The sequence below is a fragment of the Heptranchias perlo genome, chromosome 38 (assembly GCF_035084215.1).
Source record: "Heptranchias perlo isolate sHepPer1 chromosome 38, sHepPer1.hap1, whole genome shotgun sequence".
NCBI classification, from domain to species: Eukaryota; Metazoa; Chordata; class Chondrichthyes; order Hexanchiformes; family Hexanchidae; genus Heptranchias; species Heptranchias perlo.
Window position 1 is genome coordinate 7,618,973 of NC_090362.1, and position 27,262 is coordinate 7,646,234.

Consider the following 27,262-nt stretch of genomic DNA (forward strand, 5'->3'; position numbering starts at 1 on the left):
AATTTCACCTAATTCATTGTGCACAAAATTGCACATAATGTCTACTGAATTGATTCCTTTCGCTGAGTGTGGCTAATGTTAAAAACGCACGTCATTGGCACAGTAGAGGTCGGGGAAACTCCTGAGGATAAGGTTTTGACACCTTGGTGAGACAGAGTAAAAAAGAGCTTTATCCTGCACCTAAGGCAGTAGCACAATAGCTGTGCGATCATCATAATACGATGTTACAGGTAAAATGGTACTTCATCAAAATATAACTATAGACGACAAGGATTGTTTTCCACTTTTAGTAATTTGAGGAATTTTTTTGACTGGGTGGTCAGCTGGCCACGCTCCCTACTGGTACAACATTTATGCTGCAGTATTTCACTTTACGTCACAGGTTACCTATGCCCTATTCACATTTTGTACAGGCTCGAGAGGTCAGGCCTGTGGACCTTTCCATCCCATGAAGCTTAAAAATAGAACGTGTACATCACAAGAACCTGTAAAGAGTTTTCTTTCTTCTCTAAAGTTTGTCACTGGTACAATCTCTTGGACCATGTAATGTTAGTGATTTTGTTGTTTGCACAGAATTTTCCAGTTGTGCAGCATACTTGTGTAGAATCATAGAAAATTTACGGCGCAGAAGGAGGCCATTCGGCCCATCGTGTCTGCGCCGGCTGTGAAACAAGCCACCCAGCCTAATCCCACTTTCCCGCATGTGTTAAATGCTTGGATATTTTTGGCACAGTACAAATTCAAGAGAGTTTTTTTGTGGTGTTTTTCGTAATCACAGATGGAACAAGAGTTAACACAGTGTTAACTCAAACTTAACCTGAAAAGGAAAAATTTGCACAGCTGTGGGGAAAGGGTGGGACTAATTGGACAGCTCTTTCAAAGAGCCGGCAGAGACATGATGGGCCAAATGGCCTCCTATGCTGTAAGATTGTATGCTTTGAAAAGTTGTTGCAAAGTTTTCTGAATGAGGAGAATTTCAGACAGCGGGAATCCTGTTGTGCCTTCCAGAGTTCACGCTCTGTGCTTGGTTTCAGTATAGACTGTACTACAAAATACAAACAGGCACTGGCTTCCTCTCTTGCTGACTTTCAAATTAGACATGAAAATTTGTCTCTGATGCTAGAGGTTATTAAGCCACATAAATTCTCTGATCAGCCCCAATTTGATAACTCAGCACTGCAGTTTGGTGCGTCCTCTGGTCGTACAGTTGTCTAAGTATTGAGTTCAAATCTCATTCCCCTCCCCAAAAGCTGAGATTCTTGAGCTCTACAAGAACTGTTAAACTGAAAAGAAAATATGATGATGAGGAGGAAAGGGTTATTGATGAGAATGTGAGGCAAGGAAGAAAGGGGCGATGGCTTGTGCCTTATGTTGCATATTTCCTGTAGATTTCTCCTTTCCCGCTACATTTTTGTTTACTTGCGCTCGTCTGAGTCACTGATCTGTACATTATGCTTTTATAGGAATCTGCGTCGAATTCGCAAGTGCCAACGGGGTCGGGAGCAGCAAGAAAAGGAAGGGAAGGAATGCAGCAATAAGAAATCCATAGAGAATGAAGAGAATTTTGATAAAGCGCAATGCAATTTTAAACTCAACTCCTACAAGATGGTGTATGTCTTCAAATCAGAAGACTACATGTACAGAAGAACTGCGCTGCTAAGGGCTCGTCAGGTCAGTATACTGCTTGCTAGTTCACAGAAATTGCATCTGTTGAGGTTACAAAAAGAAAAACACTGGATGCTGGAAATCTGACATTAAGACGGAAAGTGCAGGAAACACTCAGCAGGTCGGGCAGCCTCTGTGGAGAGAGAAATGTAAGGATTAAAGTTTCAGGTCGATGACCCTTTGTCAGAACAGTTCTAACCTGAAACATTAGCCCGATGTTTCTCTCTCTATAAATGCTGCCTGACCTGCTGAATGTTTCCAACATTTTCGGTATTTGTTGAGGTTAAACTGTTGAAGCTCCTTGGGATGTTTTACTACGCTATATAAATGCAAGTTGTTGTTGTTTTAAGCCTCGTCTATTGGACATGGTGTGAATGTGCATCATTTGATTAGTTCTGTTAAAAAGAGGTTCTCACCATCAAGTTCCCATTTTAAGAAAGCCATTTAAAAAGAATTACATCGCTCGTGATGCATGGTATAGAGGAGAATAATTTAAAGTTTTGTTCAGTCCCTTAGTATAATTAATTTATAGCCGGTGAGACTAATTTCCTACTCAGCCCCCAAAATAACCACATTAAATGCTCCACATACGCATTTTAATGGTTTCTCATAGGATCAGTCTGAATTTCTCTCATTGACACTGAAGGTAAAAATATTTTTAAGATAAGCAGCTTGGGCACTAACTGGAGTGGGTATGACTTGTGATAAACTCATATAATGGTAGGAATGAAACATACAGAGACTGGGAGCTAAAAATATAAACTATGTATTTGGTACGGCTTAAAAAAAGGTAGTGGCAAAGACTTCTAGAGGGGTAACAGCTGCTTAATGTAAAGACGGTACATACTTGCATCTACAATAGCCCAAGCTAAAATTAAATCACGTTTTAAAAAAATTTGATTCATGCGACAAAATGGAATATTCAAAACCAATAATAAAAGACAAAACTCGAAACCAAAAACGAGGGTGAACCCCGAAAGCAAATTGTTGGCTTATGAAATGTATGCACCTTGTGAGGAGAACTTTCACAGCTCACTTCCTGGGCTGCTCATGACTGGTGTGACGCCGGATAAATTCCATATTCAAAGCAAGTATCCTCTATGATTAAATTTAGTCTCCTTTAAATTTTCTTGTCCTTTATTATTGATTTTGAACAGTTTTGTTTAACCATTGAGTACTTGTGGTTACCTCTGCAGGAGTTTTTGCTGCTACAGGTTACTGACACTTTCCTTGCTGTGGTGGTAACATGTACCACAAAAATCAACTCTCAAACAATCTCAAATTTAAACATCTTTACTCGCCTTGGCTTCCCCTCTTTCCCCATATTCTCTCTCCTCTTCACCAATCCTTTCTTTTACTTCTACTATTTTAACTTTACTTTTAATTTATTTTGAACAAAAAGCTATTCCAACATTTAATTTTCAAGAAGTAGCAAAACTTTTAAGTGCTGAGCTTAGCTCTTTATCTGGTGCCCCGCCGTCCATTTTGAAGATGGGAGCCACGTCGAAAAATTTGCAACTCTCACTGTGAAACTTGGTTTGGTGTATCCAGTTTACTAAAGTCCCAACGCTTTGAATTCAATGAGAAATAATGGTTGCAGTAAAAATAAAGCAGATCTTCAGTGTCCTTTGTATTATTGGATTTAGTATTTACTAAGTGTCACTGCCATCTAGCAGCAGAATGTCGATACTGCACCAAGCTTTAGTTTTATTATACTGACAGGTAGCTAAATTTGGTCCTCCTGTGTGCATTTATTATATCAAGGATTCTCTTTCTCCTTCGAACCTCATACCTACTAGTTAAGCCCCTGCTCTAAGGAACATTAGTTCACTCTCCTGGCTCCCCTGGGAGGGGGGGTGGAAATAAGCAGTGTTATTAATATCTCGAGAACTATTAGCCCCCTTCTTAACAGGTTTTGATCAAGCTCTCCCTGAAAGGTGCCAGTTGACCCTGAATCAGCTATCTTCTCGGCATCTGCTCCATATGCCCACTATCCTGTTTAGGGTCGGGGAGAGTTTTTTCCTGATCTTTAACCCTGATCAAGGCCACTTTCCTTTGGTTGACGATACAAAGCTAGGTGGGAACGTAAGCTGTGAGGAGGACACGGAGTCTGCAAAGGGATATAGACAGGTTAGCTGAGTGGGCAAGAAGGTGGCAGATGGAGTATAATGTGGGGAAATGTGAGGTTATTCACTTTGGTAGGAAGAATAGAAAAACAGAATATTTTTTAAATGATGAGAAACTATTAAATGTTGGTGTTCAGAGGGATTTAGGTGTCGTTGTACAAGAAACACAAAGTTAGTATGCAGGTACAGCAGGCAAATGGAATGTTGGCCTTTATTGCAAGGGGGTTGGAGTACAAGTGTAAGGAAGTCTTACTACAATTGTACAGGGCTTTGGTGAGACCTCACCTGGAGAACTGTGTACAGTTTTGGTCTCCTTATCTAAGGAAGAATATACTCGCCTTAGGGGTGGTGCAATGAAGGTTCACTAGATTGATTCCTGGGATGAGAGGGTTGTCCTATGAAGAGAGATTGAGTAGAATGGGCCAATACTGTCTGGAGTTTAGAAGATTGAGAGGTGATCTCATTGAAACATATAAGATTCTGAGGGGGCTTGACAGGGTAGATGCTGAGAGATTGTTTCTTATGGCTAGAGAGTCTAGAACTAGGGGTCAGCCATTTAAGACTGAGATGAGGAGGAATTTCTTCACTCAGAGGGTTGTGAATTTTTGGAATTCTCTACCCCAGAGGGCTGTGGATGCTGAGTCATTGAATATATTCAGGGCTGAGATAGATAGATTTTTAGACTCTAGGGGAATCAGGGGATATGGGGATCAGGCAGGAAAGTGGAGTTGAGGTCGAAGATCAGCTATGATCTGATTGAATGGCAGAGCAGGCTCGAGGGCCATATGGCCTACTCCTGCTCCTATTTCTTATATTCTTATGTTGGACATCTATTGGATTTGGCATTGGGTGACAGTGATAATGTTTCACTGTAGTTTTTAAACTTCCCAGCTAACAAGATCCTAATTGGTTTCAATAATCAATTGGCTATTAACTGCTAAAGTAATCACTTGGTATTGGATTATTGTCGATGGCTTTCAGACATCCGAAACAAATGTCAGCTATGCCGTACGAGGAACTGAAAACAGGCAGACTAATCTAACAATCTCCTACCTGAAAGAAAGAAAGAAAGACTTGCATTTATATAGCACCTTTCATGACCTCAGGATGTCCCAAAGTGCTTTACAGCCAAGTAAGTACTTTTGAAATGTAGTCGCTATTGTAATGTAGGAAACGTGGCACCCAATTTGTGCACAGCAAGGTCCCACGAACAGCAACATGATCGTGACCAGATAATCTGTTTTAGTGATGTTGGTTGAGGGATAAATATTGGCCAGGATACCGGGGAGAACTCTCCTGCTCTTCTTCAAAATAGTGTTATGGCATCTTTTACATCCACCTGAAAGGGCAGGCAGGGCCCCGGTTTGACATCTCATCTGAAAGGTGGCACCTCCGACAGTGCAGCACTCCCTCAGTACTGCACTGGGATGTCAGCCTGGATTTGGCGCTCAAGTCTCTGGAATGGGGCTTGAACCCACGACCTTCTGACTCAGAAGCAAGAGAGCTACCACTGAGCCCTGCCTTAACCCCAAGACTACTTACAGCTCCCATGTAGGAGGAGATCTAAATGTACGTTATATTGTAATGTTGTAAGCCGCTCAAAAGATAGGAAGCGTCTGAGCGATGCTGCTTATTGACCATTAATCAGTCAGCCATTCTCTCTGTCTCTCCACTCCCCCCCCACCACCCAACACCACCGTACCCTGGTACAGACTGTAAATCCACAGTATAAGGAGAGAATGCATTTGGTTTTGATTGTTGGAGAACTTCCTCTGGCAGCTACTTTAGTTGGGAGCCAGGGGCCCATTGCAACGTCAATCAGTTTATTGTTAAATTTGGTATAATTGACGGCTCTCATTGCTTTTCTTTTTGAATTTAGTCTCACGAGCGAGTCAGCACACGGCTACACCAGCGGTTTCAGGCTTGGGTGGATAAGTGGAGCAAGGAGCACGTGACTCGCGAAATGGCTGCCGAAACGAGCAAGTGGCTAATGGGAGAGCGATTGGAAGGCATGGTGCCTTGCACGACCACCTGTGAAACGGAAACGGTGCACTTCATGAAAATCAACAAATACAGGGTGAAATACAGTGCTTTATTCAAGGGGCCATGACCACACTCGCACAGCAGATCCTTCCTTCGCTCAATGTGCCCATGTTGTGGCATCTCGTCCAATGCTATACACCAGCTCCCACACAAAAAAAAACACTGCTATGTTTTGTAAATACTCTGTACATATTGTCAACAGACTTTTTTTTTTAAAAAAAAGAAACAATCTGCATCAATGTGCTAGCATTACTTACTAGCTTATTGTGTATCATAGTATGAGGTGGCTTGAAGTTAGTTAATATGGAAAAATGAGGCACCATTATTAAAGTTTTTACCAAAGGGATTTCAGAGTAATTGTAGCTTTCTTTGTGTGTGAATTTCTGTTAGTGAAAAGAATATTTCATTATGTACAGAACACTTGCATCATTAAGTGTCCCTGTGCAGCATGCCATTACATAGTACATTTTGGCCTTTTTTTTTTGTGTTTTAATTCAAGTTTGCTCGTCTATAACAACTGGACCAAACTTCATGGCAGACATCAATGGAACTGTCCAATCACCTTTTCTTTCTTTATGGAAACATTGAACTCTGGGTCTCTGAGGGTAACTTACCTGTGACCTTTTTTTTACCTGCCTTAGTCTTCCAAACACAATTTGCTTCCTGTCGGAAGTCTGGCAGACTGCTGGTTCCAGTTTTATGCAGTATTTGACCCCGTTGATTAGTAGCTTCAGGTATTAAAAGATGTTAATGAGCAAGTGGTTGACTGACTGAAAGGTCTCTCTTACTAACGTGACAGCTGTCCAATCGGGTTTTGTTCCTACTGTCGTATTCTTTCAGTATTTTTCAGAAGTGCATCATTGATTAATAATTCAGTTGCGATTGATGAAGTCCCTACGTTTTCGTGCTGCTTTATTTCGTGTTACAGCAAAAGTGGTTTCAACGGTTTAGGCATTTTATTTTGAACGTTTTTTAAAGCATCTTTATTCTAGCATTTAAAGCCTCTTGTGAACATAATAGGTACTATTGGAAGACGATGAAACACATGGGGTGTTTTTTAAACGGGTCACAAAGAAGCTGAGTTTTGAAAGATTTTGTATGGACATAAAATTTGGTTAGCTGAAACATTTACTGCTGCCTGTCGTATGTTGAAAGTGCTCTGTAATGTCTGAAGCACAGGACTGTTAATTACGATTCCTCTGGAAGGCAGTTTTATACGTTTAATAACACTTTCTGTTCCCCCCCTCTCCCACCGCCATCTTATTTTAATGCACAAGTTTTTTTTTACTCATTGAAACGTGATTTTTTTAAAAATGTTTCAAAAGTTCCATTTTTATTTTGCTGAGACTTACCAGCATGTCACGGGTTTCATTTCATAAGCGAACGTTCCAGCACATTCTAGTCTTGTTACAACTCTCAATTAGCCACGGAACTCAATATACTGTTTTTGACAATGAACAGACTGGTAATGGGGCTTAAGCTGGTCCACGAAAGAACTTCAACCATTTTTATAAATTTCTATGTAAATGAGTTAAATTATCTTCTCCCCTCCATCTGTTTCCTGTGTCCACTGACATAGGCTTTGTTCCTCAGGCCAAACTGGATAGTGGTTTGGCGAGTGTTAGAAGAACCAATCTAATCAAGGCGAGGTTTGGCAAACGGCAGCTGGAAAACCCTGTAACTAGTTTCTACACATCCTCACGACCGACTGTCGACATTAACCTCAAGTTGTCCATTTAAAACGTTGCTTCTGTTCAGCTAGCCACTGTGCTCACCAACATCATGATCAGACAATATCGGAGCCCATTTGTACAGTTTGCCCCAGCAACCTCTCTTTTTTTCACTTTGTAAAGTATAAGAGGCAGGGCTTTTAAGCCAGCTTGTACAATGCATATATATTGCTTTTTGTATTCTGTACTGTGATCTTTGGCCACCCACGTGTGATTTCTATACAGAAGTTGTAAACTTGACTTGTAGTTCAGTATTTCCCATTAAAATATCGCCAGGGCTGAAATCTGGCTGTCTTGTGTGAAGTGTTTTTGTTTTCATTAATATTTTGTTTTTTTGGCTTGTTTTCTGTGATTTTTTTAAATGTGTAATAGAAATGACTTTTTTAGATCCGAAGTGTAAGCTGTTTTTGTGGTATCCTGCTCACTAGTCTTGAGGTAGGCTGTTAATTGCAGTATTGCGTAAAACCCAAAACAAAACGTAGAATTTTTTAAAATGTAGATTGATTCAGTGCCATTCCTATTTGCATAAGAACTGCCAGTGTACATCTGTTGCATAATAGCAGGGACTACAGGTTTAAGTAAATATTGAAGCTACATCAATTGTGCCGTTTAAGGAATTAGGACAAAGATTTGAACAAAACTATTAAAAGGTGTGGGGAAAGAGCAGGATAACAGGATTGTACTAGATAGCTCTGATTTTGGATCTAAGTACTGCCTTAATGGGCCAAAAAGCCTCCTTCAGTTCTGAAATTTCTCTGTCTAATCATAAAATCAATCATTTATGTCTTTAAGTGAGAAGCTGATTGGTGAGTAAACACTTAATGTTCTTTCATTCATTCATAATGCACATACTATGGCAGGCTAGTTAACCAAAGTGGGGAAAATCACAACTATCTGTACTTTGACATTTAAGTAGATTACATGGAGTCTACAGCACAGAAACAGACCATTTGGCCCAACTGGTCTATGTCGGCGTTTATGCTCCTCCCACCCCTCCTTATCTAAACCTATCAGCATACTCTTCTATTCCTTTCTCCCTCATGAGCTTATCCAGTTCCCTTTAACTGCATTTAACCAAGTTGTACAAAACTTCCAGATTCAATCCCCTAAATTAGTTGCTTTCAGCAAACTCACAGTTGGCTGGGAGGAAGGGGAAAAAAAACAGGCCGATCCCCTACCACTGATTGTGATCCATTGATACCTGCTGTTAATTGCACATCTGCAGGTGTTGGACAAAAATAGGATCAGGTTCGGCCATGATGTCGCTGTACTGATTTGTGAGATTTTTTTTTTTTTAAATTGACTTTAGATAGAGTAGATGCGATTAAGAATGGGTTTTGGCTGACTGCAGGTGAAAAGAATTCCCCTATTGGTTAGAAAAGAAACCAATAACAAAACTGAATTAGTGTAAGGACTTGAACAACACCAGGTTATAGTCCAACAGTTTTATTTTAAATCACAAGCTTTCGGAGCTTACCTCCTTCGTCAGGTGAGCTCCGAAAGCTTGTGATTTAAAATAAAACTGTTGGACTATAACCTGGTGTTGTGCAAGTCCTTACATTTGTCCACCCCAGTCCATCACCGGCATCTCCACATCAAACTGAATTAGAGTTAAAATGACAGAGAATTGCATAGTCTTCCCTTCAAGATGGGGGCCTGGTGACTAATCTGGTTATGCGAGTAGACCAGGTTGTTTAATCTGTAAATTAGTCAGGATGCAAAAGCTTTGTCTTGGGTGACAATGGAACAATACTTGGTCAAAACAGTAGTAGTAGAACTACGTTACCCTCCCTTGCTGCAATATTTAACAATTTTTTATTTCTTGATGTACTCAAATCTGCCACTGGTAGGAAATCTTTCTCAATCAGTAGTGCACATTTTTTCTAATCTGTGCATGATCCTGAATGTTCTGTCCATAGAGTGGATCTCTCGTGGCATGGCAGTGCGAACTGAGGCATGGGTTATAATATTTAGCTGCTAAGTTGGTGCTGTATTTAATCTAGTCCATCTCTTGAGGCCACCACTCAAGAAACCTCTGGTGATGTGATCTAAATAGGCACATCCAGATATTTGTAGCTTTCTGCAAATTCTTGAAGTCATCTAAAGGTTAATTCTACATGCTTGAAATGGCTGGCTTTTTAAAAGATTTTGCATCTGGAAAAATAATCCATAGAATGTTACACCACAGGATGCAGTTCAGCCCATTGTGTCTGTGACAGCTCTTAGAGCAATCCAAACCTATTTCTACTGCCCTGCTGTCTCTCCAAGCTCTAGATATGTTTCTGTACTTCAAATATTTATCCACATTTTTAAATAAAAAGATGCAAGATCTCTGTGATACGTAGAAGTGTGATGCCCAGGGTGACAAAGACAAAGACATATTCATTATGATTCGGTTCAAGTCCCCATTACCTCCACGAGTTGATGGGCAAGTCTTCCTGGGGTCTGTGCAACATCTGCCTGCAAGGAAATTCCTTTGGTCTCTACTCCTTGCTTCTACTTTAAGGAATTGGTAGGGCGCATCTAAATCTTATGCTCCGAATGGGAGCTGTACCTTGTGTTCTGGGTGGTATCTGAAATCCAGATGGGATCTGACTGAACCTTGTGTTCCGGATGGAATCTGAACCTTGTGTTCCGGATGGAATCTGAACCTTATGGTCCGGATGGGATCTGAACCTCGTGTTCCGAGATGGGATCTGACTGAACCCTGTGTTCCAGATGGAATCTGTACCTTGTGTTCCAAGATGGGATCTGACTGAACCTTGTGTTCCGGATGGAATCTGTACCTTGTGTTCCGGATGGAATCTGTACCTTGTGTTCTGGATGGAATCTGTACCTTGTGTTCCAAGATGGGGTCTGACTGAGCCTTGTGTTTATGGGATCTGACTGAACCTTGTGTTCTGGATGGGATCTGAACCTTGTGTTCCGAGATGGGATCTGACTGAACCTTGTGTTCTGGATGGGATCTGAACCTTGTGTTCCGAGATGGGATCTGACTGAACCTTGTGTTCTGGATGGGATCTGAACCTTGTGTTCCGAGATGGGATCTGACTGAACCTTGTGTTCTGGATGGGATCTGAACCTTGTGTTCCGAGATGGGATCTGACTGAACCTTGTGTTCCGAGATGGGATCTGACTGAACCTTGTGTTCCAAGATGGGGTCTGACTGAACCTTGTGTTTATGGGATCTGACTGAACCTTGTGTTCCGGATGGAATCTGAACCTTGTGTTCCGGATGGAATCTGAATCTTGTATTCCGGATGGAATCTGAACCTTGTGTTCCGAGATGGGATCTGACTGAACCTTGTGTTCTGGATGGGATCTGAACCTTGTGTTCCGAGATGGGATCTGACTGAACCTTGTGTTCCGAGATGGGATCTGACTGAACCTTGTGTTCCGAGATGGGGTCTGACTGAACCTTGTGTTTATGGGATCTGACTGAACCTTGTGTTCCGGATGGAATCTGAACCTTGTGTTCCGGATGGAATCTGAATCTTGTATTCCGGATGGAATCTGAACCTTGTGTTCCGAGATGGGATCTGACTGAACCTTGTGCTCCATAAGTTGATCCACCTTCCTCTTGAGTCTCTGTAGTTTTGATCTGTACCACGAAGGATGCAGTAAATAATTGAAGGCTTTTATTCTGCTATGTTAATCTAATCGGCTTCTAGTCAACATATTTTTAAAAATCTTGTCCAGGACATCTCTGAAACAAAAAAGAAGTGTCGAGTGTTTTTGGGTGCATAGAGATACAAACCCTCTTCCTACCCACCCCAATTTCCTGGACCATGAATAAGTTAACGCAAGGGATCGCAGGAGCTGTGTTGCCTGTGGGAAGCTGAGGAGATAAAATGGGGAAATTATGATATGTGCCTAAGTAGCTATTCGTGTGTGAGCGTAAACAATGTTTCCAGGATGTTTGAACCTGGGAGCATCACAGTTTCTCTCGGCAGGTTCTTGGAAAGATGCTGTCTTTGGTGGTATACGCAAAAATTCATTTTCTTACAGAGCCACATTTCCTCTTTTCCATGTACAGGCTATGTGTGGAAAACTGAAGACAATGAGAAAACCACTGATTTGTGATGAACGGTCATCGACCTGATACGTTAACTCTGATTCTTTCTCCACAGATGCTGCCAGACTTGCTGAATATTTCCAGCATTTTATGTTTTTATTTCAGAGTTCCAGCATCCGCAGTATTTTGCTTTTGACTGAATTATGAGGATGTTATTTCTTAAATTTCAGGCACGTTCCTTAAAGATAGTGTCACCTATCAGCTTTAATTGTAATAGGCACCCAAGCCACAATTGTGTCTTATACCTTAATAGCTCTGAACCACATTGTATAACTGCACAATAGATCCTCTATTTGCTTAACAACCATTAAACGCAGGGGCTATTTGTATCCACCAGTTAATTTGCATGACAGAAATTACATCTCAGCCTGTCAAGCTGCACACATTAACAATTTGAAATTCGTTGCACCAGACATCAAAGGAAAACTTTTATCAGCTATTTCCCTTTTACTGAGTGTCTCTACCTGTCTGTATCTATGTAAGGAATCTTACAACAGTTTTATTTGAAAATCACAAGCTTTCGGAGCTTACCTCCTTCGTCAGGTGAGTGAGTGAAGGGTTCTAAAATCGCATAGCATATATTAGGCTGGGAGACGATCACAGCAATCAAAGGTGTCGTTGGTGTTCAGACAGGTTAGCCACGGAAAACATTACATCCCAGTATACTGAATACACAATGGGTCAGATTACAAAGACAGAGAGAGAAAGAGACCCGAAAGGCAGAGAGAGAGAGAATGTCCAGTTGTATTAAAAACAGATAACTTTTTTTTCCGCTGGTGGGGTTACGTGTAGCGTGACATGAACCCAAGATCCCGGTTGAGGCCGTCCTCATGGGTGCGGAACTTGGCTATCAATTTCTGCTCGACGATTTTGCGTTGTCATGTGTCTCGAAGGCCGCCTTGGAGAACGCTTACCCGAAGATCGGTGGCTGAATGTCCATGACTGCTGAAGTGTTCCCCGACTGGGAGGGAACCCTCCTGTCTGGCGATTGTTGCGCGGTGGAGGCTACGGGAGGAGCGTGTTCGGTGCAGTGCCTTCAGCGACCGCTGTGACGGCGGAGGGCGATTGCTCAGAGAACCTGCCGGCCTCTGAGGAGGCACCGTCACTCCTCAGAGTGAGGCATCCGTCAGCGCACACACACATCTCGGAAAGGATGCCCCGGAGCATGGTACATTGGCGAGACCATGCAGACACTGTGACAACGGATGAACGGACACCGCGCAACAATCGCCAGACAGGAGGGTTCCCTCCCAGTCGGGGAACACTTCAGCAGTCAAGGACATTCAGCCACCGATCTTCGGGTAAGCGTACTCCAAGGCGGCCTTCGAGACACACGACAACGCAAAATCGTCGAGCAGAAATTGATAGCCAAGTTCCGCACCCATGAGGACGGCCTCAACCGGGATCTTAGGTTCATGTCACGCTGCACATAACCCCACCAGCGGAAAAAAAAGTTATCTTTTTAATACAACTGGACATTCTCTCTCTCTCTCTCTGCCTTTCGGGTCTCTTTTTCTCTCTGTCTTTGTCTTTGTAATCTGACCCATTGTGTATTCAGTATACTGGGATGTAATGTTTTCCGTGGCTAACCTGTCTGAACACCAATGACACCTTTGATTGCTGTGATCGTCTCCCAGCCTAATATATGCTATGCGAAGGAGGTAAGCTCTGAAAGCTTGTGATTTTCAAATAAAACTGTTGGACTATAACCTGGTGTTGTAAGATTCCTTACATTTGTCCACCCCAGTCCATCACCGGCATCTCCACATCATGTCTGTATCTAGTGAAGAGAGATCATCGGTCTCTGTTTAAAACCTGGCTATTTTAAAATTATACAAAACAAAGGCAGAAATTCCTGTTTTTATCACAGGGAGGTAAGTCTAAACACATTATTTAAAGTGAACGCACTGAAGTGAATTGTTACGGTATATTGTCAGTTGTGTGTAATTGCATGAAAAGTACACTTTGTTGAAGAAATTCCATCCTATGACGCTGTGTACCTAGATTTCCAAAAATAAAATTCCTCAGAAGGCTGCTTCTGCAACTAGAAGTAGTGGAGATCCAATGTAAAAACCTCCATGTGGCTAAAGAATTGGCTGATGGAGAGATTTGTTAGGGAAGTGTCATTGGAATGGGGAGAAGTACTGAATGGCAGGCTGTATGGATGGTGCTGGGACTCTACTGTTTTTAATCTACATTAATAGATTCAAAACCCCAATTAAAATCTGCTAATGGGCAAATAAGTGGCAGATGAAGTTCAATTCACATAAGTGTAAGGTACTACACATCGAAAGGAAAAATAGATGTCACGTATACTGGATGGTGTAAAAAGCTGGTAAAGTGGAAAGGAGTCTAGGAATAATAGATTTGACACTTGACATTCAAATCACAGTGGACTAGCAATAAAAGAAAGCAGATTGCTGAATTATGTTACTAGGTAAATTAAGTATGAGTTGGACGATGTGCTAAAACTGTACAGTCCCCTGGTCAGACCACACATTGAATATTTTATTTAGACAAAAGGGAAACACTCCAGCCTCGGGGTGGGGGTGGGGGTGTACAGAGAAGAGCGAAGAGGCTGATCCTTGGCATCAAAAGATTAAGCTATGAGGCAGGATTGGGACTAGTTAGTCTTGAAAAGAGGATAGGAGACATTATTAGAAGTATACAAGATATCAAATTGCAAACATAAATGAATCCAGATCATAATCTAGATAAGAACATAGATTAAAACTGATGAAAGGGAAGAACTTTATAAACATGGAAAATAGGAGGAGTAGGCCATTCGGCCCTTCGAGCCTGCTCCGCCATTCAATATGATCATGGCTGATCCTCTATCTTAATACCATATTCCTGCTCTCTCCCCATTCCCCTTGATGCCTTTTGTGTCTAGAAATCTATCTAGCTCCTTCTTAAATATATTCAGTGACTTGGCCTCCACAGCCTTCTGTGGTAGAGAATTCCACAGGTTCACCACCCTCTGAGTGAAGAAATTTTTTCCTCATCTCAGTCCTAAATGTCCTACCCCATATCCTGAGACTGTGACCCTTCGTTCTGGACCCCTCGGCCAGAGGAAACATCCTCCCTGCATCCAGTCTGTCGAGCCCTGTCAGAATTTTATATGTTTCAATGAGATCCCCTCTCATTCTTCTCAGCTTGAGTGAAATCAGGCCGAGTCGATCCAATCTCTCCTCATACGACAGTCCTGTCATCCCAGGAATCAGTCTGGTGAACCTTGCTGCACTCCCTCTATGGAAAGTATATCCTTTCTTAGGTAAGGAGTGATCAATACTTGGAATGGTTTTCTGGATAGGGTAGTGGAGGCAAAAAAGACATTAGATTCACTCAAAAGATGGTGGGTGACATGGTGACATCCATTCAATTTTTAAAAAAGTGATGAGCTAAGATGGGTCTTAGCTTTAGCCTTGCTTGTCCATATCTATTATAATACATTGCTGTTCCACTATTGCCTCTTTCTTCCACTTTAGCATAGTCTGATCATGTAGTTGTGGCTATTTTCTTGGAGTGCAAATCCTCATAAATTTTAATTCAGTAATCTGCAAATCTGCAGGTGCCTCTGAATGCAGTATATCTTTAAGTTACTCTCTCTGTCAACCAAAGCTACACTCAAATGAGAGATGGTACACTGTCAATAACAACAACTTGCATTTATATAGTGCCTTTAACGTAGGAAAACACCCCAAGGTGCTTCACAGGAGTGTAATCAGACAAAAATTGACACTGAACCAAAAAAGGAGATATTAGGACGGGTGACTAAAGAGGTGCGTTTTACGGAGCATGTTAAAGGAGGAGAGGCAGAGAGGTTTAGAGTGGGACTTCCAGAGCTTAGGGACTAGACTGCTGAAGGCACTTCTGCCAATGGTGGGGCGAAGGGAGTAGGATGTGTAAGAGGCCAGAGTTGGAGGAACCCAGAGGTCTCAGAGGGTCGGAGAGCTGGAGGAGGTTACAGGGATAGGGTGTTTCACTGCAGTTGATGCAAGTGGACTTGCCAGGATATTGCCTATTGCTGTGAGTGGCCATTGTGAAAATGCCACGAAGAATTATAAGTGTCACGTATTCCAGTTGTGCCAATGTCAACAACTTAAAAATATTGGAAAAAGCAGACGCAATATCAAAATACAAGATCAACTTGTGATCCCAAGAACATCACAACAATTAAGGAAAAAAATTACAGCCGTAAGTTATGAGTTCTATGGAAATTTTACAAGCATAAGACTGGATAGCATAAGTTTTATCTAAAGAAAATTAATTTATGATGATAAATAAAGTGGCTGAGCAGCTGGACTTTCACCCCCGGAACGCAGCGCGGGTGATGTTGCGGAGCGCGGCTCGGGGGACGGTAGAGGGCGGTGCACCAATGGCCAGCTTGGTGCTGAAGAACCGGCGCGCGACGCTGGAGCGGGCCGAGAAGTTCGTGTCTCCCGAGCACTTCACCGATATCAACCTGCGGGGCCGGTGAGTGCGAGGCCCGGCGAACGAGCGCCAGACTAGTGCGGGCCCAGCGCCTCCGGCTCGGAGCAGAGAATAATAATAGATGTCCGGGGGGGTGAGAGGCACGAACCCCAATCCCAGCCCCACACCCCCAATACCAACCCCTCACCCCCAATACCAACCCCTCACCCCCAATACCCTCCCCTCACCCCCAATACCAAACCCCCCACCCCCACCCCCAATCCCAGCCCCACACCCCCAATACCCTCCCCTCACCCCCAATACCAGCTCCTCACCCCCAATACCAACCCCTCACCCCCCAATACCCTCCCCTCACCCCCAATACCAACCCCTCACCCCCAATACCCTCCCCTCACCCCCAATACCCTCCCCTCACCCCCAATACCAACCCCTCACCCCCAATACCCTCCCCTCACCCCCAATACCAACCCCTCACCCCCAATACCCTCCCCTCACCCCCACCCCCAATCCCAGCCCCTCACCCCCAATACCCTCCCCCTCACCCCCAATACCCTCCCCTCACCCCCCAATACCAACCCCTCACCCCCCAATACCCTCCCCTCACCCCCAATACCAAACCCCTCACCCTCCCTCACCCCCAATACCAACCCCTCACCCCCAATACCCTCCCCTCACTCCCAATACCAAACCCCTCACCCTCCCCTCACCCCCAATACCAACCCCTCACCCCCCAATACCAACCCCTCACCCCCAATACCAAACCCCTCACCCTCCCCTCACCCCCAATACCAACCCCTCACCCCCAATACCCTCCCCTCACCCCCAATACCAAACCCCTCACCCTCCCCTCACCCCCAATACCAACCCCTCACCCCCCAATACCAACCCCTCACCCCCCAATACCAACCCCTCACCCCCCAATACCAACCCCTCACCCCCAATACCAAACCCCTCTCCCTCCCCTCACCCCCAATACCAACCCCTCACACCCCAATACCGACCCCTCACCCCCCAATACCAACCCCTCACCCCCAATACCCTCCCCTCACCCCCAATACCCTCCCCTCACCCCCCAATACCCTCCCCTCACCCCCCAATACCCTCCCCTCACCCCCCAATACCCTCCCCTCACCCCCCAATACCTTCCCCTCACCCCCCAATACCCTCCCCTCACCCCCAATACCAACCCCTCACCCTCCCCTCACCCCCATACCAACCCCTCACCCTCCCCTCACCCCCATACCAACCCCTCACCCTCCCCTCACCCCCAATACCCTCCCCTCACCCCCATACCAACCCCTCACCCACCCCTCATCCCCAATACCAACCCCTCACCCTCCCCTCACCCCCATACCAACCCCTCACCCTCCCCTCACCCCCCAATACCAACCCCTCACCCTCCCCTCACCCCCAATACCAACCCCTCACCCCCAATACCCTCCCCTCACCCCCAATACCAACCCCTCACCCCCACCCCCAATCCCAGCCCCTCACCCCCAATACCCTCCCCTCACCCCCCAATACCAACCCCTCACCCCCCAATACCCTCCCCTCACCCCCAATACCAAACCCCTCACCCTCCCCTCACCCCCAATACCAACCCCTCACCCCCAATACCCTCCCCTCACTCCCAATACCAAACCCCTCACCCTCCCCTCACCCCCAATACCAACCCCTCACCCCCAATACCAACCCCTCACCCCCAATACCAAACCCCTCACCCTCCCCTCACCCCCAATACCAACCCCTCACCCCCAATACCCTCCCCTCACCCCCAATACCAAACCCCTCACCCTCCCCTCACCCCCCAATACCAACCCCTCACCCCCCAATACCAACCCCTCACCCCCCAATACCAACCCCTCACCCCCCCAATACCAACCCCTCACCCCCAATACCAAACCCCTCACCCTCCCCTCACCCCCAATACCAACTCCGCACACCCCAATACCGACCCCTCACCCCCCAATACCCTCCCCTCACCCCCCAATACCCTCCCCTCACCCCCCAATACCCTCCCCTCACCCCCAATACCCTCCCCTCACCCCCAATACCAACCCCTCACCCCCCAATACCAACCCCTCACCCCCCCAATACCAACCCCTCACCCCCAATACCAAACCCCTCACCCTCCCCTCACCCCCAATACCCTCCCCTCACCCCCCAATACCCTCCCCTCACCCCCCAATACCCTCCCCTCACCCCCCAATACCTTCCCCTCACCCCCCAATACCCTCCCCTCACCCCCCAATACCCTCCCCTCACCCCCAATACCAACCCCTCACCCTCCCCTCACCCCCATACCAACCCCTCACCCTCCCCTCACCCCCATACCAACCCCTCACCCTCCCCTCACCCCCAATACCCTCCCCTCACCCCCATACCAACCCCTCACCCACCCCTCATCCCCAATACCAACCCCTCACCCTCCCCTCACCCCCATACCAACCCCTCACCCTCCCCTCACCCCCCAATACCAACCCCTCACCCTCCCCTCACCCCCAATACCAACCCCTCACCCCCAATACCCTCCCCTCACCCCCAATACCAACCCCTCACCCCCACCCCCAATCCCAGCCCCTCACCCCCAATACCCTCCCCTCACCCCCCAATACCAACCCCTCACCCCCCAATACCCTCCCCTCACCCCCAATACCAAACCCCTCACCCTCCCCTCACCCCCAATACCAACCCCTCACCCCCAATACCCTCCCCTCACTCCCAATACCAAACCCCTCACCCTCCCCTCACCCCCAATACCAACCCCTCACCCCCAATACCAACCCCTCACCCCCAATACCAAACCCCTCACCCTCCCCTCACCCCCAATACCAACCCCTCACCCCCAATACCCTCCCCTCACCCCCAATACCAAACCCCTCACCCTCCCCTCACCCCCCAATACCAACCCCTCACCCCCCAATACCAACCCCTCACCCCCCAATACCAACCCCTCACCCCCCCAATACCAACCCCTCACCCCCAATACCAAACCCCTCACCCTCCCCTCACCCCCAATACCAACTCCTCACACCCCAATACCGACCCCTCACCCCCCAATACCCTCCCCTCACCCCCCAATACCCTCCCCTCACCCCCCAATACCCTCCCCTCACCCCCAATACCCTCCCCTCACCCCCAATACCCTCCCCTCACCCCCAATACCCTCCCCTCACCCCCCAATACCCTCCCCTCACCCCCCAATACCCTCCCCTCACCCCCCAATACCCTCCCCTCACCCCCCAATACCAACCCCTCACCCTCCCCTCACCCCCATACCAACCCCTCACCCTCCCCTCACCCCCATACCCTCCCCTCACCCCCAATACCCTCCCCTCACCCCCATACCAACCCCTCACCCACCCCTCATCCCCAGTACCAACCCCTCACCCTCCCCTCACCCCCATACCAACCCCTCACCCTCCCCTCACCCCCCAATACCAACCCCTCACCCTCCCCTCACCCCCAATACCCACCCCTCACCCCCATACCAACCCCTCACCCACCCCTCACCCCCAATACCAACCCCTCACCCTCCCCTCACCCCCATACCAACCCCTCACCCTCCCCTCACCCCCCAATACCAACCCCTCACCCTCCCCTCACCCCCCAATACCAACCCCTCACCCCCCAATACAAACCCCTCACCCCCCATCCAAACCCCTCACCCTCCCCTCAGCCCCCATACCAACCCCTCACACCCATACCCTCCCCTCACCCCCATACCAACCCCTCACCCTCCCCTCACCCCCAATACCCTCCCCTCACCCCCCATACCAACCCCTCACCCTCCCCTCACCCCCAATACCAACCCCTCACCCCATACCAACCCCTCACCCTCCCCTCACCCCCAATACCAACCCCTCACCCCCCAATACCAACCCCTCACCCCCAATACCAAACCCCTCACCCTCCCCTCACCCCCAATACCAACCCCTCACCCCCAATACCAACCCCTCACCCCCAATACCCTCCCCTCACCCCCAATACCAAACCCCTCACCCTCCCCTCACCCCCAATACCAACCCCTCACCCCCCAATACCAACCCCTCACCCCCCAATACCAACCCCTCACCCCCCAATACCAACCCCTCACCCCCCAATACCAACCCCTCACCCCCAATACCAAACCCCTCACCCTCCCCTCACCCCCAATACCAACCCCTCACACCCCAATACCGACCCCTCACCCCCCAATACCAACCCCTCACCCCCAATACCTTCCCCTCACCCCCCAATACCCTCCCCTCACCCCCCAATACCCTCCCCTCACCCCCCAATACCCTCCCCTCACCCCCCAATACCCTCCCCTCACCCCCAATACCAACCCCTCACCCTCCCCTCACCCCCATACCAACCCCTCACCCTCCCCTCACCCCCATACCAACCCCTCACCCTCCCCTCACCCCCAATACCCTCCCCTCACCCCCATACCAACCCCTCACCCACCCCTCATCCCCAATACCAACCCCTCACCCTCCCCTCACCCCCATACCAACCCCTCACCCTCCCCTCACCCCCCAATACCAACCCCTCACCCTCCCCTCACCCCCAATACCCTCCCCTCACCCCCATACCAACCCCTCACCCACCCCTCACCCCCAATACCAACCCCTCACCCTCCCCTCACCCCCATACCAACCCCTCACCCTCCCCTCACCCCCCAATACCAACCCCTCACCCTCCCCTCACCCCCCAATACCAACCCCTCACCCCCCAATACAAACCCCTCACCCCCCATCCAAACCCCTCACCCTCCCCTCAGCCCCCATACCAACCCCTCACCCCCATACCAACCCCTCACCCTCCCCTCACCCCCATACCAACCCCTCACCCTCCCCTCACCCCCAATACCCTCCCCTCACCCCCCATACCAACCCCTCACCCTCCCCTCACCCCCAATACCAACCCCTCACCCCATACCAACCCCTCACCCTCCCCTCACCCCCAATACCAACCCCTCACCCTCCCCTCACCCCATACCAACCCCTCACCCTCCCCTCACCCCCCAATACCAACCCTTCACCCCCAATACCAACCCCTCACCCTCCCCTCACCCCCAATACCAACCCCTCACCCTCCCTTCCACTCCAATACCAGCCCCTCCCCTCACCCCCAATGCCAACCCCTCACCCTCCCCTCACCCCCATACCAACCCCTCACCCACCCCTCACCCCCAATACCCTCCCCTCACCCCCAATACCCTCCCCTCACCCCCCATACCAACCCCTCACCCTCCCCTCACCCCCAATACCAACCCCTCACCCTCCCCTTACCCCCAATACCAACCCCTCACCCCCAATACCAACCCCTCACCCCCAATACCAACCCCTCACCCCCAATACCAACCCCTCACCCCCAATACCAACTCCACACCCCCAATACCAACCCCTCACCCCCAATACCAACCCCTCACCCCCAATACCAACCCCTCACCCCCATACCAACCCCTCACCCCCCAATACCAACCCCTCACTCTCCCCTCACCCCCCAATACCAACCCCGCACCCCCCATCCAAACCCCTCACCCTCCCCTCAGCCCCATACCAACCCCTCACCCCCATACCAACCCCTCACCCCCATACCAACCCCTCACCCCCATACCAACCCTTCACCCCCATACCAACCCCTCACCCCCCATACCAACCTCTCACCCCCCATACCAACCCCTCACCCTCCCCTCACCCCCCATACCAACCCCTCACCCTCCCCTCACCCCCCAATACCAGCCCCTCACCCCCCCAATACCAACCCCTCACCCCCAATACCAAACCCCTCACCCTCCCCTCACCCCCAATACCAACCCCTCACACCCCAATACCGACCCCTCACCCCCCAATACCGACCCCTCACCCCCCAATACCCTCCCCTCACCCCCAATACCCTCCCCTCACCCCCAATACCCTCCCCTCACCCCCAATACCCTCCCCTCACCCCCCAATACCCTCCCCTCACCCCCCAATACCCTCCCCTCACCCCCCAATACCCTCCCCTCACCCCCCAATACCCTCCCCTCACCCCCCAATACCCTCCCCTCACCCCCCAATACCAACCCCTCACCCTCCCCTCACCCCCATACCAACCCCTCACCCTCCCCTCACCCCCATACCAACCCCTCACCCTCCCCTCACCCCCAATACCCTCCCCTCACCCCCATACCAACCCCTCACCCACCCCTCATCCCCAATACCAACCCCTCACCCTCCCCTCACCCCCATACCAACCCCTCACCCTCCCCTCACCCCCCAATACCAACCCCTCACCCTCCCCTCACCCCCAATACCCTCCCCTCACCCCCATACCAACCCCTCACCCCCATACCAACCCCTCACCCCCATACCAACCCCTCACCCCCATACCAACCCCTCACCCCCATACCAACCCTTCACCCCCATACCAACCCCTCACCCCCCATACCAACCTCTCACCCCCATACCAACCCCTCACCCCCCATACCAACCTCTCACCCCCCATACCAACCCCTCACCCTCCCCTCACCCCCCATACCAACCCCTCACCCTCCCCTCACCCCCCAATACCAGCCCCTCACCCCCCCAATACCAACCCCTCACCCCCAATACCAAACCCCTCACCCTCCCCTCACCCCCAATACCAACCCCTCACACCCCAATACCGACCCCTCACCCCCCAATACCGACCCCTCACCCCCCAATACCCTCCCCTCACCCCCAATACCCTCCCCTCACCCCCAATACCCTCCCCTCACCCCCAATACCCTCCCCTCACCCCCAATACCCTCCCCTCACCCCCCAATACCCTCCCCTCACCCCCCAATACCCTCCCCTCACCCCCCAATACCCTCCCCTCACCCCCCAATACCCTCCCCTCACCCCCCAATACCAACCCCTCACCCTCCCCTCACCCCCATACCAACCCCTCACCCTCCCCTCACCCCCATACCAACCCCTCACCCTCCCCTCACCCCCAATACCCTCCCCTCACCCCCATACCAACCCCTCACCCACCCCTCATCCCCAATACCAACCCCTCACCCTCCCCTCACCCCCATACCAACCCCTCACCCTCCCCTCACCCCCCAATACCAACCCCTCACCCTCCCCTCACCCCCAATACCCTCCCCTCACCCCCATACCAACCCCTCACCCACCCCTCACCCCCAATACCAACCCCTCACCCTCCCCTCACCCCCATACCAACCCCTCACCCTCCCCTCACCCCCCAATACCAACCCCTCACCCTCCCCTCACCCCCCAATACCAACCCCTCACCCCCCAATACAAACCCCTCACCCCCCATCCAAACCCCTCACCCTCCCCTCAGCCCCCATACCAACCCCTCACACCCATACCAACCCCTCACCCTCCCCTCACCCCCATACCAACCCCTCACCCTCCCCTCACCCCCAATACCCTCCCCTCACCCCCCATACCAACCCCTCACCCTCCCCTCACCCCCAATACCAACCCCTCACCCCATACCAACCCCTCACCCTCCCCTCACCCCCAATACCAACCCCTCACCCCCCAATACCAACCCCTCACCCCCAATACCAAACCCCTCACCCTCCCCTCACCCCCAATACCAACCCCTCACCCCCAATACCCTCCCCTCACCCCCAATACCAAACCCCTCACCCTCCCCTCACCCCCAATACCAACCCCTCACCCCCAATACCAACCCCTCACCCCCCAATACCAACCCCTCACCCCCCAATACCAACCCCTCACCCCCAATACCAAACCCCTCACCCTCCCCTCACCCCCAATACCAACCCCTCACCCCCCAATACCGACCCCTCACCCCCCAATACCAACCCCTCACCCCCCAATACCTTCCCCTCACCCCCCAATACCCTCCCCTCACCCCCCAATACCCTCCCCTCACCCCCCAATACCCTCCCCTCACCCCCCAATACCAACCCCTCACCCTCCCCTCACCCCCATACCAACCCCTCACCCTCCCCTCACCCCCAATACCCTCCCCTCACCCCCATACCAACCCCTCACCCACCCCTCATCCCCAATACCAACCCCTCACCCTCCCCTCACCCCCATACCAACCCCTCACCCTCCCCTCACCCCCCAATACCAACCCCTCACCCTCCCCTCACCCCCAATACCCTCCCCTCACCCCCATACCAACCCCTCACCCACCCCTCACCCCCAATACCAACCCCTCCCCCTCCCCTCACCCCCATACCAACCCCTCACCCTCCCCTCACCCCCCCAATACCAACCCCTCACCCCCCAATACAAACCCCTCACCCCCCATCCAAACCCCTCACCCTCCCCTCAGCCCCCATACCAACCCCTCACCCCCATACCAACCCCTCACCCTCCCCTCACCCCCATACCAACCCCTCACCCTCCCCTCACCCCCAATACCCTCCCCTCACCCCCCATACCAACCCCTCACCCTCCCCTCACCCCCAATACCAACCCCTCACCCCATACCAACCCCTCACCCTCCCCTCACCCCCAATACCAACCCCTCACCCTCCCCTCACCCCATACCAACCCCTCACCCTCCCCTCACCCCCCAATACCAACCCTTCACCCCCAATACCAACCCCTCACCCTCCCCTCACCCCCAATACCAACCCCTCACCCTCCCTTCCACTCCAATACCAGCCCCTCCCCTCACCCCCAATGCCAACCCCTCACCCTCCCCTCACCCCCATACCAACCCCTCACCCACCCCTCACCCCCAATACCCTCCCCTCACCCCCAATACCCTCCCCTCACCCCCCATACCAACCCCTCACCCTCCCCTCACCCCCAATACCAACCCCTCACCCTCCCCTCACCCCCAATACCAACCCCTCACCCCCAATACCAACCCCTCACCCCCAATACCAACCCCTCACCCCCAATACCAACCCCTCACCCCCAATACCAACTCCACACCCCCAATACCAACCCCTCACCCCCAATACCAACCCCTCACCCCCAATACCAACCCCTCACCCCCATACCAACCCCTCACCCCCCAATACCAACCCCTCACTCTCCCCTCACCCCCCAATACCAACCCCGCACCCCCCATCCAAACCCCTCACCCTCCCCTCAGCCCCCATACCAACCCCTCACCCCCATACCAACCCCTCACCCCCATACCAACCCCTCACCCCCATACCAACCCCTCACCCCCCATACCAACCTCTCACCCCCCATACCAACCCCTCACCCTCCCCTCACCCCCCATACCAACCCCTCACCCTCCCCTCACCCCCCAATACCAGCCCCTCACCCCCCAATACCAGCCCCTCACCCCCCAATACCAGCCCCTCACCCCCCAATACCAGCCCCTCACCCCCCAATACCAGCCCCTCACCCCCCAATACCAACCCCTCACCCCCCAAAACCAGCCCCTCACCCTCCCCTCCCCCCCATACCAACCCCTCCCCCCCAATACCAACTCCTCACCCTCCCCTCACCCCCATACCAACCCCTCACCCCTCAATACCAACCCCTCACCCTCACCCCCACCCCCAATACCAACCCCTCACCCTCCCCTCACCCCCATACCAACCCCGCACCCTCCCCTCACCCCCAATACCAACCCCTCACCCTCCCCTCACCCCCAGTAGCAACCCCTCACCCTCCCCTCACCCCCATACCAACCCCTCACCCTCCCCTCACCCCCAATACCCTCCCCTCACCCCCATACCAACCCCTCACCCCCCAATACCAACCCCTCACCCTCCCCTCACCCCCATACCAACCCCTCACCCTCCCCTCACCCCCAATACCAACCCCTCACCCTCCCCTCACCCCCAGTACCAACCCCTCACCCTGCCCTCACCCCCTCACCCTGCCCTCACCCCCTCACCCTGCCCTCACCCCCTCACCCTGCCCTCACCCCCTCACCCTGCCCTCACCCCCTCACCCTGCCCTCACCCCCTCACCCTGCCCTCACCCCCTCACCCTGCCCTCACCCCCTCACCCTGCCCTCACCCCCAATACCCTCCCCTCACCCCCAATACCCTCCCCTCACCCCCAATACCCTCCCCTCACCCCCAATACCCTCCCCTCACCCCCAATACCCTCCCCTCACCCCCAATACCCTCCCCTCACCCCCAATACCCTCCCCTCACCCCCAATACCCTCCCCTCACCCCCATACCAACCCCTCACCCTCCCCTCACCCCCAATACCCTCCCCTCACCCCCAATACCCTCCCCTCACCCCCCATACCAACCCCTCACCCTCCCCTCACCCCCAATACCAACCCCTCACCCCATACCAACCCCTCACCCTCCCCTCACCCCCAATACCAACCCCTCACCCCCAATACCAACCCCTCACCCTCCCCTCACCCCATACCAACCCCTCACCCTCCCCTCACCCCCCAATACCAACCCTTCACCCCCAATGCCAACCCCTCACCCTCCCCTCACCCCCAATACCAACCCCTCACCCTCCTTTCCACTCCAATACCAGCCCCTCCCCTCACCCCCAATGCCAACCCCTCACCCTCCCCTCACCCCCAATACCAACCCCTCACCCTCCCTTCCACTCCAATACCAGCCCCTCCCCTCACCCCCAATGCCAACCCCTCACCCTCCCCTCACCCCCATACCAACCCCTCACCCTCCCCTCACCCCCAATACCCTCCCCTCACCCCCAATACCCTCCCCTCACCCCCATACCAACCCCTCACCCTCCCCTCACCCCCAATACCAACCCCTCACCCCCAATACCAACCCATCACCCTCCCCTCACCCCCATACCAACCCCTCACCCTCCCCTCACCCCCCAATACCAACCCTTCACCCCCAATACCAACCCCTCACCCTCCCCTCACCCCCAATACCAACCCCTCACCCTCCCCTCACCCCACATACCAACCCCTCACCCTCCCTTCCACTCCAATACCAGCCCCTCCCCTCACCCCCAATGCCAACCCTCACCCTCCCCTCACCCCCATACCAACCCCTCACCCTCCCCTCACCCCCAATACCCTCCCCTCACCACCAATACCCTCCCCTCACCCCCCCCCTCACCCCCAATACCAACCCCTCACCCTCCCCTCACCCCCATACCAACCCCTCACCCTCCCCTCACCCCCCAATACCAACCCCTCACCCTCCCCTCACCCCCCAATACCAACCCCTCACCCTCCCCTCACCCCCCAATACCAACCCCTCACCCCCCATCCAAACCCCTCACCCTCCCCTCAGCCCCCATACCAACCCCTCACCCCCCC

The 27,262-nt window shown here is 51.2% G+C and overlaps 2 protein-coding genes across 3 annotated transcripts in view; both read left to right on the forward strand.

The window, feature by feature from the left end:
• The window catches only part of sin3aa (SIN3 transcription regulator family member Aa), a 111,216-nt gene extending 103,368 nt beyond the window's left edge, over window positions 1-7,848 (forward strand). For both annotated transcript variants that reach the window (XM_067973360.1, XM_067973359.1), the window contains 2 exons: window positions 1,464-1,671; window positions 5,671-7,848. In XM_067973360.1, coding sequence (XP_067829461.1) covers window positions 1,464-1,671; window positions 5,671-5,901 — 439 coding nt within the window. In that variant the 3' untranslated portion in view covers window positions 5,902-7,848. The remainder of the gene's footprint in view (window positions 1-1,463; window positions 1,672-5,670) is intronic.
• An 8,158-nt stretch (window positions 7,849-16,006) lies between these two features.
• man2c1 (mannosidase, alpha, class 2C, member 1) overlaps window positions 16,007-27,262 on the forward strand; it is an 89,922-nt gene continuing 78,666 nt past the window's right edge. Inside the window, exon 1 of the mRNA XM_067973362.1 lies at window positions 16,007-16,115. Coding sequence (XP_067829463.1) covers window positions 16,018-16,115 — 98 coding nt within the window. The 5' untranslated portion in view covers window positions 16,007-16,017. The remainder of the gene's footprint in view (window positions 16,116-27,262) is intronic.